At 44.0% G+C, this 16,136-nt stretch overlaps 1 protein-coding gene across 2 annotated transcripts; it reads left to right on the top strand.

The window, feature by feature from the left end:
* The first annotated feature begins 1,312 nt into the window (after positions 1-1,312).
* Positions 1,313-15,968, top strand: ears2 (glutamyl-tRNA synthetase 2, mitochondrial). Of its 2 annotated transcripts, XM_082165502.1 has the most exons (9): positions 1,313-1,553; positions 3,613-3,768; positions 5,233-5,422; positions 9,673-10,145; positions 10,289-10,397; positions 11,305-11,458; positions 12,931-13,061; positions 14,729-14,861; positions 15,835-15,968. In XM_082165502.1, exons 1-9 carry the CDS (start codon positions 1,427-1,429, stop codon positions 15,916-15,918), a joined length of 1,557 nt encoding a protein of 518 aa, XP_082021628.1. In that variant the 5' UTR covers positions 1,313-1,426; the 3' UTR covers positions 15,919-15,968. The 2 variants fall into 2 exon arrangements, with proteins under 2 accessions (XP_082021628.1, XP_082021627.1); XM_082165501.1 differs by lacking the exons at positions 1,313-1,553; positions 3,613-3,768 and adding an exon at positions 4,316-4,356.
* Positions 15,969-16,136: the final 168 nt, after the last annotated feature.

Raw genomic sequence — 16,136 nt, 5'->3', positions numbered from 1 at the left:
TATACTGGAAAGAATTTGAATTCTCTTTCAGTTCACATAGACCATGTACAATCACGTTGTTTCGTCTGCTCCGGTCCTCTAAATCGGCTAACTTTGTCTCCTCTGTTGACATTGTTTTGGACAAAACTGTAGATGTTTGCTCCACATTAGCCGTACGTGCCATTAGATTCGCGTGTGCCTCCCTAAGCGTCTTTGTTTCCACTTTGAGTGATGAAAAATCCGCTCGAAGTGAATCCAAGTGTTGCTCCAAACGTGCAAATCCTTCCTTTGATGTTGCCTCAGCCTTGGCAAAGTGTTTCTCAAGTGCAGTTTCAATGAGCGAAGTTAACATTTCGGTAGACGCCATTGTGGTTTCACTCTCTGTGGCAGGTGGTGGGTTTGCTTTAGTTACACGCGGCATATGTAATGTCCAAATTCACCCAAAGCAGTCAAAAATAGGTAGATGTTTAACCTCAGATGCTGAAGTCAGCTTTCCAGTGAAAAATACATGGACTACCTGTCGACTACGTTTTACATTAAATCATGCAGGAGGAGAATTAAACGCAGCTAGCTCTGAGCAGCCATCTTTTATTCAGAATCGGTTCATATTTCTAATCAGTCATGTCAGTGATTGTAAAAGTAACACATTACAGTACTGCATCCCTTATGACATAATGGGTGACACTGTTGCTTTTTATCATTTTCATCTGGCTGAGTGTGAAGTTATTAGACCCCATCTTTTCTCATTTGTGCTCTCTCTGTCTCTGTCTCTCTCTCTGGGGCTGGGTACCAACTTTGCGACGCGTTACAACGTCTCTCTCTCTCTCTCTCTCTCTCACACACACACACACACACACACACACACACACACTCCTGAGACTTGCTAACAGATGCAGTAAAACATCCATATACGAGATAAAGAACATGTGCTATACTTACTGCATTAGAATGTATTGCACAGTCCAGGGATATCGACATATCGACATTCGTAACATAAGAGAGATGACAATAAAAGGAAAGAACAGGTTGTAATGAACTGTAACTCTTCGTATGTTAGGAAAACATCCCACAGGTCAAAGTGACTGAAACAGTTAGACACACTTTCATGCAGGAAATTTACACAAGAAAGACAAGAGTTGAAACATCACTTACAAGAAATTGAGATAGTATAGCCTAATGTAAAACATATATTAGAATGCGGAAATAATGAACAAGGGAGGAAATATTTGTTTCGTTTTTTAAGGAGGACTGGACTAGAAAGACGAATATAAGTATGAAGTGATGACAAGCTAATAGACAGCAGGTGGCAGTAATGCAACTCACTGGATGCCAACTGCCTTAAAACACCAAGAAGAAGAAGAAGAACAACAACAGAGTGATAGATGAGGTCACGCACTTTCTCCGCTGTTTACCTGAGAAAAACTTGTAACATGTTCTGGATGTAAATATGTTCTGCGTGTTCTGGAGGAGAAGCGGCGCGCGCAGAGGCGTGTGCACGAGACTGCCCGGCGCGAGCAGAGGCGTGTGCACGAGACAGCCCGAGGTGCGCGTGAGATTCGCTCCCAGTCCCACAGGTGAAACACACCACAAATATCATAAGCAGAATATCACATGAACACAGATAGCGGAGAATAAACACGGACAGGCTGAGAGACTGTGAGAGAGTGAGAAAGACTGTGATAAAGTGAGATAGAGACTGTGATAGAGTGAGAGAGACTTAGAGTGAGGGAGACTGATAGAGAGATAGAGACTGTGATAGAGTGAGGTAGACTGTGAGCGAGTGAGATAGAGACTGTGATAAAGTTAGATAGAGACTGTGATAGAGTGAGAGAGACTTAGAGTGAGGGAGACTGATAGAGAGATAGAGACTGTGATAGAGTGAGGTAGACTGTGAGCGAGTGAGATAGAGACTGTGATAAAGTTAGATAGAGAATGATAGGGTGAGGTAGACTGTGAGAGAGACTGAGAGAGTGAGGTAGGCTGTGAGAGTGAGATATTAACTGATAGAGTGAGCGAGTGAGGTAGACTGCGAGAGAGTGAGAGACTGATAAAGTGAGATAGAGACTGTGATAGAGTAAGGCAGACTGTGAGAGAGTGAGATATTGACTGTGATAGATAGGGCTGGGTATCGTTAAAAAAAATTTCGATACCGATACCTTGATTTCGATACCGGTTCCTGCACGATACTTTTTTCGATACCAATTTTATGAAATCCATTTGAACAATATTACATAACATATTACCTCAGAAAAACTTTGGTTTTATTTTTTCAGTTTGACTCATGCTCCTTACCAGTGCACAAAGGAACACATTTTTTTTATAAAGAGCTCATGCTCACCAAAGCTGAATTTGTTTGATCAAAATTACAGTAGAACTTGTAACATTGTGAAATAGTATTACAATTTAAAATCTTATTTGAATATATCTCAGAATGTAATTTATACCTGTGACGTCAAAGCTGAATTTTCAAAAGCATTATTTCAGTGTCACATGATCCTTCAGAAATATGAAAACAGTTTGCTGCTTAATATTTTGGAAACTATGATACATTTTTTTTCATGATTCTTCGATGAATACAGATTTCAAAAGAACAGCATTTATTTGAAACAGAAATCTTTTGTAACATTACACATGTTTTAAGGTTATTTTTGATCACTTTAATGCATCCTTACTGAAAAAAAATTCTGACTAACCAACACATTTTTAAATGGCAGTGTACATTCAGTAGGTTATTATTGCAATATAAACACTGTCAGAGTGATCAACAGGTATCTCTTCAGTTACCAGTCGAAGACGGAGCAACTTTCTGCTCTTATGTTTACTCCGTGCACTGTCAAGGTCTTCATCATATCTGTCGTGGTACCGGTCTTCGCAGCAATTATTTTACCGCAAATACTGCATCGCGCGCTGTTGACATCGAGCCTGGAGAAATGTAGCCACACTTTTGATCGACTTTTCCACATCTTTAGGGTATTGTGTGTGTGCGCGCACGCGTCTCATATGAGTATGTGCGCGGAGAGTTCCGCGCGTCTCGTGTGTGTAGAGTTTGCGTGTATGTGCGTGAGCGACTTTAGGTGTGTCGTTGTGCATTTCATATGTATTTGTTTGAGCACTGACGTTGACGAGTTAACCCCTTAGGTATTGAAATCTGGTACCGAAAAACAAGTCATTTTTATATACTCGATAGTATCGAGGCAATTCGGTCGGTACCTAAAAAGTATCGAACTCGGTACCCAGCCCTAGTGATAGAGTGAGGGAGACTGTGAGAGAGTGAGAAAGACTGATAAAGTGAGAGAGACTGATAGAGTGAGATATTGACTGTGAGAGAGTGAGAGACTGATAAAGTGAGATAGAGACTGTGATAGAGTAAGGTAGACTGAGAGAGTGAGATATTGACTGTGATAGAGTGAGAGAGATTGTGAGAGTGAGAAAGACTGAGAAAGTGAGATGGAGACTGATAGAGTGAGGTAGACTGTGAGAGAGTGAGGTAGACTGTGAGAGAGTGAGGTAGACTTGCAGTTCGTTGTTGAAGCCTGTTATCGTTCAGGGTTTGAGAGACTGTGATAGAGAGTGAAAGAGACAGCAATAGAGTGAGATAAACCTGTTGTTGAAGCCTGTTTAACTCTACTTCAGGGTTTCTTCACCTCGGGGGTCTTCGCACGGCTCTGTATAATTACCTGTTCGCGAAACAGCGCCGCGGCACGTTCATCCTGCGGCTCGAGGACACGGACCGCGATCGCCTGGTGCCCGGAGCCGCGGACGCCATCGAGGACATGCTGGAGTGGGCAGGTATACTCCCTATACTCTTCTCTGCATTCACTATACTCTTCTCTGCACTCACTATACTCACTATGCTCTTCACTGCACTCACTATGCTCTTCACTGCACTCACTATGCAGTCACTATGCTCTTCACTGCACTCTTCTCTGCACTATACTCTTCACTGCACTGCCATCGAGGACATGCTGGAGTGGGCAGGTATACTCACTACACACTCTTCTCTGCACTATACTCTTCACTGCACTCACTATACTCTTCACTGCACTCACTATACTCTTCGCTGCACTATACTGCCATCGAGGACATGCTGGAGTGGGCAGGTATACTCACTATGCTCTTCACTGCACTCACTATGCTCTTCACTGCACTCACTATGCTCTTCACTGCACTCACTATGCTCTTCACTATGCTCTTCACTGCACTCACTATGCTCTTCACTGCACTATCCACTGCACTCACTATACCCTTCACTGCACTATCCACTGCACTCACTATACCCTTCACTGCACTCACTATGCTCTTCACTGCACTCACTATGCTCTTCTCTGCACTATACGCTGCACTATACTGCCATCGAGGACATGCTGGAGTGGGCAGGTATACTCACTATGCTCTTCACTGCACTATCCACTGCACTCACTATACTCACTATACCCTTCACTGCACTATCCACTGCACTCACTATACCCTTCACTGCACTCACTATGCTCTTCACTGCACTCACTATACTCTTCACTGCACTATCCACTGCACTCACTATACTCTTCACTGCACTATACACTGCACTCACTATACTCTTCACTGCACTCACTATGCTTTACACTGCACTCACTATGCTCTTCTCTGCACTCACTATACTCTTCACTGCACTCACTATGCTCTTCTCTGCACTCAATATACTCTTCACTGCACTATCCACTGCACTCACTATACTCACTATACTCTTCACTGCACTCACTATGCTCTTCTCTGCACTATCCACTGCACTCACTATACTCGCTATGCTCTTCACTGCACTCACTATGCACTTCTTTTCACTGCTGCACTCACTATACTCTTCACTGCACTTCAACGCTTGCACCTTGGAACCTATTTCAAGGTTTGCGTTCTCGAGTACCAGGCAGTGTTGTTGCGCGAATGAGCGGCCAGAGCGTGGATTTCTGTTAGAACGGTGTTGTGTAAGCGGCCCCTAAATTAATAACTAATGATCTTTGCAACGGAAGTGAATCAATCAAAACTAACTTTAGCTGGACAATAACTTTATTCTAGAGCTGCTGTAAAGCCAAAACAATCTGTTACTTCAATTTCCTATTATCACTGTAAATCTGACACAATCTATATTGTTAAAAGCGCTATACAAATGAAGGCGACTTGACTTGCTATACTCTTCACTGCAGACTGCCCTCCAGCAAGACGCATGTAAGTCTAAGTCGGGGTGTGTGTGTGTGTGTGTGTGTGTGTGTGTGTGTGTAGGAATACCCCCAGATGAGAGCAGTCGCAGAGGAGGGCATTATGGGCCGTATGTTCAGTCGGAGCGGCTCCATCTCTACTCACAGGCCGCATCATCACTGCTGCACACAGGCCAGGCCTACTACTGCTTCTGCACCAATCAGAGGCTGGAGCTGCTGAAGAGGGAGGCGCAGCGCAGTGGACACGCACCGCGGTAAACACACACACAAACACCACGGTAAACTCACACATGCTCCGCTGTAAACACACACTTACAAAACACGTACCTGCGGTGTAAACACAGAAAACCGCGGTAAACACACACACAAACACTGCGGTAAACTCACACACCTGCTGCAGTAAACTCACACACGTACAACACACACGTACTGCGGTAAACACACGTAATAACATGTTATATTTCCCTTGTCAGAAGAGTACTTAATTTAAGAACCTCACAAATGTCTTTACAAAATTACATGAAGCAGAGTTAACATTCTTTCCACATTTGGAAGCAAAACCTTCCATCCAGTATATCCACCCAATATTAAAGTCTGGAGTTACCACAAATGTCCTTGGTTCATCACACCATTGTAGATGTTAGGATGTATGAAGAATGTAATCCAAGTTCATCCAACAAAGGTTAATCCAAAGAACAGCGGCAGTTCGTAAAGGAGTTCAGATATAATCCACAATTGAAGAGAATAACAAATGTCATACTTGAACCAGTTAAGATGTCCTCAAAATCAAGGAGATACAAAAACCCTCTGGATAAAACAAACAATAAACAACAAACAAGCAAGATACATTTCCCACTTTAAACCTCTGCTAATGATAAAGGAACAAATAAATCAACTCAAATTGAGATGTAGAACACATATGTTCCTCAACAAAAGGTTTTCCAAATAAAAGCATGTGAAGAGCAAACACTCCCAGCTAACAGGTATCACTTACTCACACTTCCTCTTCCTTTTAGTCTCTGGCCTAGAGAACTCTACCTGATAATGGCTCCTCCCTCTAATGGCCAGGAGTAAAATTACAACTTAAATTTACCATAGAAGATAGGTGACAGTTTACTGAAACTGTTACAAACCCCCTTTCAGAAGAAGGGCAGACTTGGCTGTAGAACCTTTTCAGATTTTCTACATGGTAGGTCTCAACTTGCTTGGGTTCGGTCGACACCTCAACTCTGTAGTTTACGTTATTCAGCTCTTTCAAAACTTTGGCAGGCCCATGCCACTTAGGAGCTAGTTTGGCCATAAATGCACGAGACATTGGGTGAGCACGAACCCAGACGAGTTCCCCTTCCTGGAAGGCCTCCTCTTAAGGTTGTAGTATCTCTGCTGTCTGCTTTGGGCTCTCGTGACATTCTCCCTTACTCTTCCCAGAAGTGATTGCTGACGTTCAATAACTTCATATGCAGATTGGTCAGGATCAGGCGAACGATATTGGAATAGTTCAAGGGGTCCTTTCAACTTGCGTCCTAGAGCGATTTCCGCTGGGGTATATTTTGTACTCTCCTGCCAAGATGAATTGATTGCAAACCTGAACTCGTGGATCCATTGGTCCCAATTCCAGTGATTGTCCTTGACATAGGATATAATAATGATTTTAAGAGTTCTATTTACCCTTTCTGTCAGGTTAGTCTTCGGGTGGTATGCAGTGGTGAGTTTCTGATTGGCACCCAAATTGTGGTCCTCGGTCTAATACCAAATAAGTAGGTACCCCCCATCGGGTAAAGATCTCTTTTATAAAGATGTTAGTTATCACAGGTGTCTTTGCTGACCGCAAAGGGAACACCTCGACCCACTTACAACAGTAATCCACAGTAACCAGTAAATACTCATTCAGCTTCATGCTCCTCGGAAACGGTCCCATAAGATCAATGCCCACCACATATCCAGGTACTTTCACAGGAGTACATTGAAGGGTTCCAGAAAGTTTGGATATACGTGGCTTGTATTGCTGACAGACTTGGCACTGTTTGCAGTGGTCCATACATCTCGCTGGATTTCTGGCCAGTAAACCATGTTGAGTAGTCTACGCAATGTTTTCATGCGCCCAAGATGCCCACTTAAAGGATTGTCATGTGTAAAGTGGAGAAATTTCTGCCGGAGATCCTTTGAGATGACTACTTGCAAAGTATGACCCTTTTGACTTTCAGGGACACATCTGAACAGAAAGCTGTTTTGTACAACATAGTGAATACGTTAGGGGTCGATAGAGTTAAGCTTTGCTTCATCCCACAAAGGCTGCAAAGATTGGTCACTTGGTGTCGACCAAGTTCTTCCCAGTTGATCGGTAAGTCTCCATTCACATCTTTTGCTTGGCTTACTGCAACGCTTCCCAGTGGCTCTCCCTCAGGCATTGTGTGGGACAGTGAATCAGGTATGACATCTCCCTTTTCGGTACCTCACTGTAAATTCAAACCCCCGGAGTCGGATAGCCCACCTGGTAAGTCTTGACGCTGGGCAAGGATGGTTGAATACCCAAGTGAATACGGCATGATCAGTAACGAGTTCAAAGGGTTTCCCTTCTAGGTATTGTCGGACCTCTTTTCAACCGCCTAGACCACAGCGAGGCATTCCTTCTCTGAAACAGCATATGATTTTCCGGCTCCTTGAAGCAGCCGGGATGCAGAGGCGATGACATATTCTCCCTTTTCCAACTCCTGAGTCAGTCCAGCCCCAAGTCCAAAGTCGCTCGAATCAGTCTACACTTTGAATGATTTACTTGAGTCTGGAGGCATAAGAACTGGGGCCTTTTGCAGGGCATCCTTCAAATCATAATTACGTATTTATTTATTCTTATATATAGAATGGACTAGTTGTGTTTTTAGGTATCCACTTGAAGTGGATTTTTATTAATATGTACTCTGTGCACACTGTTATTATTTATTTAATGTATGATGCTTTTATGTATATTGTTTACGTGACTCTACATGGCCTCAATAATTGCCCCTTGGGGACAAATAAAGTGTTATGAAATGAAATGATATGAAAAAATCTTCTAAAGAATGTTGGCACCCAGTCCAGTTCCATGGTACACCCTTCCTCTAAAGTGCATGAAGTGGAGCAGCACGTTCCAAAATAATGTGCGGAATAAAGCGATGGTACCACCCAGCAAGACCTAGGAATCGCTCAAAATCACGTAGGGAAATTCTTGACAGCGTCCACCTTGGAATGTCTTGATGCCTTCTGCTGAAATGACGTGTCCCAGAAAAGTCAGTGATCTCCTTACCAATGATTCAGCTGATTCCAGCTCAGCAAACACCTTCTTCAGATCTTGGAAGTGTTGTTGAAGGTCTCTGGAGTATATGACAACGTCGTTTATATGTACACAAAAAAAACATTTGCCAATAAGATCTTGTAGAACTTTGTTCATCAGCCTTTGGAACATTGCTCCAGAATTTGTCAACCCAAATGGTAGGCGAAGAAACTCATACTGGTTGTACTTTGTAACAGAAGCAGTTTTTTGGATGCTACTTTCGTCCATCACCACTTGCCAGTATCCAGTCTTGAGGTCTAGAGTACTGAATACTGTTGCTCTGTTGACAGACTCCAAGAGATCTTGTTTCTGAGGCATTCAGTGCTCGATAATCCACACAGAAACTCATACCCCCATTCTTCTTGGGCACAAGCACAACTGTAGCTGCCCATGGGGATATAGATGGCTGTATTATACCTTTACTCAGCATGGCTTTAACTTCCTCATGAATTAAGTTTTGCTTATTAACTGGAACAGGATATGCTCTTTTCTGTACTAGGATGGGGTCATTAGTTATGATCTGATGCTAAATGATAGAGGCTTGACCAAAGGCATCTGTACAGACAGTTAGCCAATTAAACAGCAACCCCTCTAAACACCTCTCTGTCCGGGAGGCATCAGCAAGACCCACCAAATCCTTGATGGCAACTGCGGTGTCACTGGATACTTACACTGTGCACTGCCAATAGTGCATGTTAACAAAGGGTTTCCTTTTGTCCAGGCAATGCAAATGTGGAGGTGTCAAAATCCAACTTGACTCTGCATGTCACAAGGAACTCGAGGCCTAAGACGAGTGGAAAAGCTTGGTCCTCATCTCTCCTGATGAATAGTCACATTTGGTCTGTGCATCCTTGCAGGGTACACTCCCAAGTAACTTCGCCTAATGTCCTCTGGATATGGCTGTTGGGAAGGGTAAATGTCTGTCCCCGACAGGACTGGCAAGACTCTGTCTCATCCTTCTATCTCCTCCACATTGACTCCTGGATTAATGAGTATGAGCTGCCTGTGTCCATAATGGCTTCACAAGATTGGTTACGCAAAGTCTCAAGGCAGACTGCAGAATCTCCTTCTCAGACAGGAGAAGCTGGCGCTCGTGGGTGTGTGTAATCTCTCTCTCTCTCTCTCTCTCTCTCTCTCTCTCTCTCTCTCTCTCTCTCTCTCTCTCTCTCTCTCGCTCTCTCGCTCTCTCTCTCTCAGGTATGATAATCGCTGTCGACACCTGAGTCAGGAGCAGGTCCAGCAGAAGCTAGCGTCTAGTGTTCCCCCTGTGGTCCGCTTCCGGCTGGCCTCCGGCGCGGACCCGTTCCAGGACCTGGTGTTCGGCTGGACCCGTCATGAGGTGGCGTCGGTGGAGGGAGACCCGGTGATCCTGAAGGCCGACGGGTTTCCCACGTACCACCTGGCCAGCGTAGTGGACGACCACCACATGCGCATCAGTCACGTGCTGCGCGGCTCCGAGTGGCTGATCTCCAGCGCTAAACACCTGCAGCTGTTCCGCGCGCTAGCCTGGAGTCCACCGGCGTACGCTCATCTCCCGCTGATGCTCAACCCCGACGGCAGCAAACTCTCCAAACGCCACGGACACACTCTCATCCAGAGCCTCAGAGAACAGGGCATGCTGCCCGAGAGCCTGCTGGACCTCGTCACACACGCCGGCTCAGGCTTCAGCAGTGAGTGAGAGTAACACACACACACACACACACACACAGCCTGCTGGACCTCGTCAAACAAGCCGGCTCAGGCTTCAGCAGTGAGTGATACACACACACACACACACACTCACACAGATCATCAGATGTTGTTGTTTCTGCAGGTAATCGGATCGGTCGACGTCTGGATGAATTAATCCAAGAGTTTAACATTTCGAAGATCACAACGCATTCGGCTCTGCTGGATCTGGACAAACTCAACGAGTTCAACAGGTTTGTTTTGTTTTGTTCACCTAAATAAAACTGTCTAACATCCAGTTTGACAGTTTTATAGTGAGTATGTGAGAATAGCGTGTGTTAGTATAGTGGTTGAGCGAGTATAGTGTGTGTGTGTAGAGCTGCCAACTCTCACGCATTCACCGTGAGACTCACGCAATTGACACTCTTCACACGCTCTCACGCCACTCATCCATTCCCTCACGCGCAGAAGAATTGCGAAGCAAAGAGGACACGGAGACCGACAGACAAGACAGAGCAGTGACTTACTTACAGGTTACTGCTCTCAGATTCTGTCAATTTTATTACGAAATTCAAACAATAAATACCGTTTTGGCGCTTGTAAATGTGACGTGACAGATCCCTAATATAGGCTATAGCACGTTAGTTGGCTAGAAAAAAAGAGCTATAGAGAGTATTTTGCTAAATATGTGTACTATATTACATATTTATTATATTTTTACTTATGTCATTAAATAAAGTTGCTATTATAATAAAAAAAAACGCATTATATTTAATTTGAGTTATTTTTAACCTTAAATAATACTGCCAGCTGACAGGGCTCTCTGTGTGTATTAGCTGAGGTTTGTTTTTCTTGAGAAAAATGAACGCCTATCTTGTGTACTTAATATTTATCCAAATGAGTCAATATTAAATCAAATCACAAGAACTGAATTGCAATCGTGAAATTTGTGTCAAGCAATAATAAAAAAAACGTAGCTTACCAGAAATTGTACCATGTAAACATTGTAACATGTTGTCACTAAACCTAATACAATTCAGTTTAGTTACTAAAATGTTTTGACAATCACAATACACTTATTGTGATGCAAGATTTTACATCCCCCCCCCCCCCCAGTGATGTGTGTGTGTGTGTGTGTGTGTGTGTGTGTGTGTGACGCAGGGTTCATCTGCAGCGCCGGATCGAGGATCAACACGCGTGTGTGGAGCTGCAGGACGAGCTGAGACAGCGACTGCTTCACACACACGGCTCTGACATCAGCGACCACACCGTTCTGGAGCCGCACTACATACACAGAGTCCTGCAGCTGCGCAAGGTACTGAACACCTGTGTGTGTGAGTATAGTGAGTGTGAGAGAGTGAGGTACTGGACACCTGTGTGTGTGAGTGTGAGAGAGTGAGGTACTGAACACCTGTGAGTGTGAGAGAGTGAGGTACTGAACACCTGAGTGTGTGAGTATAGTGAGTGTGAGAGAGTGAGGTACTGAACACCTGTGAGTGTGAGAGAGTGAGGTACTGAACACCTGTGTGTGTGAGAGAGTGAGGTACTGAACACCTGTGTGTGTGAGAGAGTGAGGTACTGAACACCTGTGAGTGTGTGAGAGTGAGGTACTGAACACCTGTGTGAGTATAGTGAGTGTGAGAGAGTGAGGTACTGAACACCTGTGTGTGTGTGTGTGTGTGTGTGTGTGTGTGTGTGTGTGTGTGTGTGTGTGTGTGTGTGTGTGTGTGTGTGTGTGTGTGTGTGTGTGTGTGTGTGTGTGTGTGAGAGAGTGAGGTACTGAACACCTGTGTGTGTGAGTATAGTGAGTGTGAGAGAGTGAGGTACTGAACACCTGTGTGTGAGTATAGTGTGAGTGAGTGTGTGAGTAAATCTAGTGAAATGTGTGAGTATAGTGTGTGTGAGAGAATGAGTATAGTGTGTGTGTGAGAGAGAGAGTATAGTGAGTATGTGTGATTTATAGTGAGTGTGTGTGTGTGTATGTGAGTGAGTGAGAGAGAGTATAGTAAGTGTGTGTCAGTATAGTGAGTATGTGCGTGTGTGAGTATAGTGTGTGAATATAGTGTGTGTGTGTGTATAGTGAGTGTGAGAATAGCGTGTGTTAGTATAGTGGTTGAGTGAGTATAGTGTGTGAGTGTGAGAGAGAGAGTGAGTATAGTGAGTGTGAGTTAATGTGTGTGTGAGTTAATGTGAGAGTATAGTGAGTGTGCGCACGAGTTGAGTGTGTGCGTGAGTATAGTGAATGTGCGTGAGTGTGTGTGAGTATAGTGAGAGTATAGTGAGTGTGCGCGAGTATAGTGAGTGTGTGTGTGAGTGCGCGAGTATAGTGGGTGTGTGCGAGTATAGTGAATGTGCGTGAGTATTGTGAGTATAGCGAGTGTGTGAGTATAGTGAGTGTGTGCGCGAGTATAGTGTGTGTGTGAGTATAGTGAATGTGTGTAAGTATAGTGAGTGTGCGTGAGTATAGTGAATGTGTGTGCGTATAGTGAGTGTGTGAGTATAGTGAGTGTGTGTGTGTGTGAGAGAGTGAGTGTGTGTGAGTATAGTGAATGTGTGTGAGTATAGTGAGTGTGTGCGCGAGTATAGTGTGTGTGTGAGTATAGTGAATGTGCGTGAGTATAGTGAATGTGTGTGAGTATAGTGAGCGTGTGTGCGTATAGTGAGTGTGTGAGTATAGTGAGTGTGTGTGTGTGTGAGAGAGTGAGTGTGTGTGAGTATAGTGAATGTGTGTGAGTATAGTGAGTGTGTGTGTGTGGTGCTGAACATCTGCCCGTGTGTGTGTCTCAGGGTCACATCTGTTCTCTGCGGGAGCTGCTGGATCAGTCGTATTCCTACCTGTGGATCCGTCCGCGAGTCTCGAGTCAGCAGCTGAAGGACGAGAGCGTGGAGGCGGCTGACATCGCATCGGCCGTCATACAGTGAGTATTAGAGGTCGACCGATATGGGTTTTTTCAGGCCGATGCCGATGCCGATCTTTTGAAATCCGGGTCGGCCGATGGCCGATTAATGCTGCCGATTTATTTTGGCCGATTATGTGCTTGTTTTTAACCTCTATTTGAAAGATAAAATATAACACAAATAATTACTTAAGATAGACAAGATTTCTCAACAAAAACATTTATTGAACACTTGACCAATCTGCACTTGTTGTGACCTTGAGATATGTTTGGTAATTGTACCTGAATGAATTAAATTAATTTGCTACATTTCAGATTAATATATTTGTTTTCCTTAAAATTGTAATTAACAGTAACTTAAACACTTTGCAGTTTGAATGATGTCTTGTAAACAAAATGACGGAGTATGTTTTTATGTTTCCACTGTTCGATCGCATCCGCGCCTCACACACACACAAATATAAGTAAACACTTTGCGACTTTAAACACACGCGACTTTTCGATCGCGCCCGCGCCCCTCTCTCCCTCTCCCGAGTCTCCCTCTCCCTCTCTCTCTTCCACACACACACACACCATACTCCAGCATTGCAATCTTTACATCGCAGCCTGCTTCAGAGCTAAGGCGGGGCTACAGATTAGGTGTCCCCAAAGAACCCGCGTATCTAACAGTAGTTCCGCATTACATGAATTAATTTGCACGCGAGTTTTATTTATTTTTATACCATGTAACGTTATTCTCCGTGTAAATGTATACACCGAACCATGACGCCCGTACCGTTTCGGTTCAATACGAATACATGTTCCACCCCTAGTCTACAGTGAAATACAGTCACACATTACACTGTTTGGCCAGCATTTTAACCGTGTTTAATCCAGCTATTAGCTAACAGTATGCTAAAGTTAACTGCTGACTAGCGTCACGTTTCTAACGTCCGTTTTCAGAGCATCCAAGAGAAGCACAGGCATAACAGTAGCACAGAAATACGCATTGATATTCGGTCTGGTAAATAACGGTCGTTAAGGCACCAGTGCCGTATTAGCACCGGGTCTGTCTGTAGCTACCCAAACCTAGCGACGACGCTAGCAAAGCCAGTCCTTCACTAACCTATGGCCACTTTTTTATTACTTATTTCTCTGCATTGAGTGACAACCCTCTCAAATATAAGACACACAAAACAGAACAAATAAAAGTATCAGATTCTCTGTCTGTAATTGCAAAATTCTTGCTTACTTATTGTTGTGACATGATAGCAACCCTTCTGCTGTGCTAATGCAACCTCAACTACGCTATCAATATCCACCGAACGTCATGTCGCCTATTCATATTTTTTCTCGAAGTTGGCAGTAACATATCAAAAGGTTTTAATTAAATATAAAGGAGTTTTCTCCAAGGAACTTAGCTCCTTCCTTAGGCACTGGATGAGGTCTGCTCACTCTGCTGGAGAATGACTCTAGGCGCAGCGTGCGTCCACAACAACAACACAAGGCTGCCCACAGATGCGCCCGCCTAATAATCGGCTTGATATACTGGATATTTGCCGATGCCGATTATGTTAAAAAATGCAAAAAATCGGCCGATTAATCGTCCGACCGATTAATCGGTCGACCCCTAGTGAGTATACGCATACGTGTTATCAGTGTGTTCACGTGTCTGTGTGTGTTATTAGCATGTGTGTGTTTGTGCTCAGGCTGGTTGGAGCCGGTGGCTCGTTCTCATCCACAGAGCGACTGAACCGTGAGCTGAAGCTGATAGCCAGCAGACTGAACACCAAATACAGCAGTGTGATGAGAGTGCTGAGACTGGCCCTGAGCGCACAGCAGGTGTGAGGCTCACTATACTCTCACACACTCACTATACTCTCACTATACTCTCACACACACACACCCACACCCACTATACTGAACACCTAATACAGCACTAGCCCTGAGCGCACAGCAGGTGTGAGGCTCACTATACTCACACACACACACACACCCACCCACTATACTGAACACCAAATACAGCAGTGTGATGAGAGTGCTGAGACTAGCCCTGAGCGCACAGCAGGTGTGAGGCTCACTATACTCTCTCACACACACTCACTATACTCACTCACACACACTATACTGAACACCAAGTGAGACTTGACTGGCTCTGAGCGCACAGCAGGTGTGAGGCTCACTATACTCACACACACTCACTATACTCTCACTATACTCACACACACACACTCACTATACTCTCGCTATACTCACACACTGTTGCCTTTGGCTTGCTCAGTTGGGGATATTTTGGGGATATTTTATTTTATTTGATCAATCAATAAATATCTCTTGAAACAAACTTTGTTGTATTATTTTAATTTAATACTGTGAAGCTGCTTTGATACAATCTGTATTGTGAAAAGCGCTATACAAATAAACTTGACTTGACACACACTCACACCATACTCTCACACACACCCACTATTACTCTCACTATACTCACACACACACTCACTATACTGAACACCAAATGATGAGTGCTGAGACTGGCCCTGAGCGCACAGCAGGTGTGAGGCTCACTATACTCTCACTATACTCACACACACATTCATTATACTCTCACTATACTCAAACACACTCACTATACTGAACACCAAATACAGCAGTGTGATGAGAGTGCTGAGATTGGCTCTGGGCGAACAGCAGGTGTGAGGCTCACTATACTCTCACACACATTCACTATACTCACACTATAATCATACACACACTTTCTATACTCACACACAGCAGTATGCCATTAATAACACGTAGTATTCCTCTTTGTCTGCAGAAGGGCCCCAGTGTGGCGGAGATGATGCTTTCTCTGGGTGAACAAGAGGTGTGTGTTCGTCTTCAGAAAGCTCTAGAACTCTGACTCTGACCAACGACTCAATCTGTGTTGAATAAAGTGGATGTAAATATTGATCTCTGTTTTTGATCAGAATGTTTGCTGTGTTGAAGTCTTTCATACAGTCTGTTTAAAATTCATAGTCTAAAATTAATACATAACTAATAAAATAGCAAAAATACAACAGAAAAACCTGTAGTAGTATCTCAGTGATATTGAAATAACTCAACAATTGTCACCATACA

This window comes from Leuciscus leuciscus, assembly GCF_965113295.1.
Source record: "Leuciscus leuciscus genome assembly, chromosome: 3".
NCBI lineage: Eukaryota > Metazoa > Chordata > Actinopteri > Cypriniformes > Leuciscidae > Leuciscus > Leuciscus leuciscus.
Note: the sequence above shows the minus strand (reverse complement) of the source record. Positions and strands in the feature narration are given on the sequence as shown.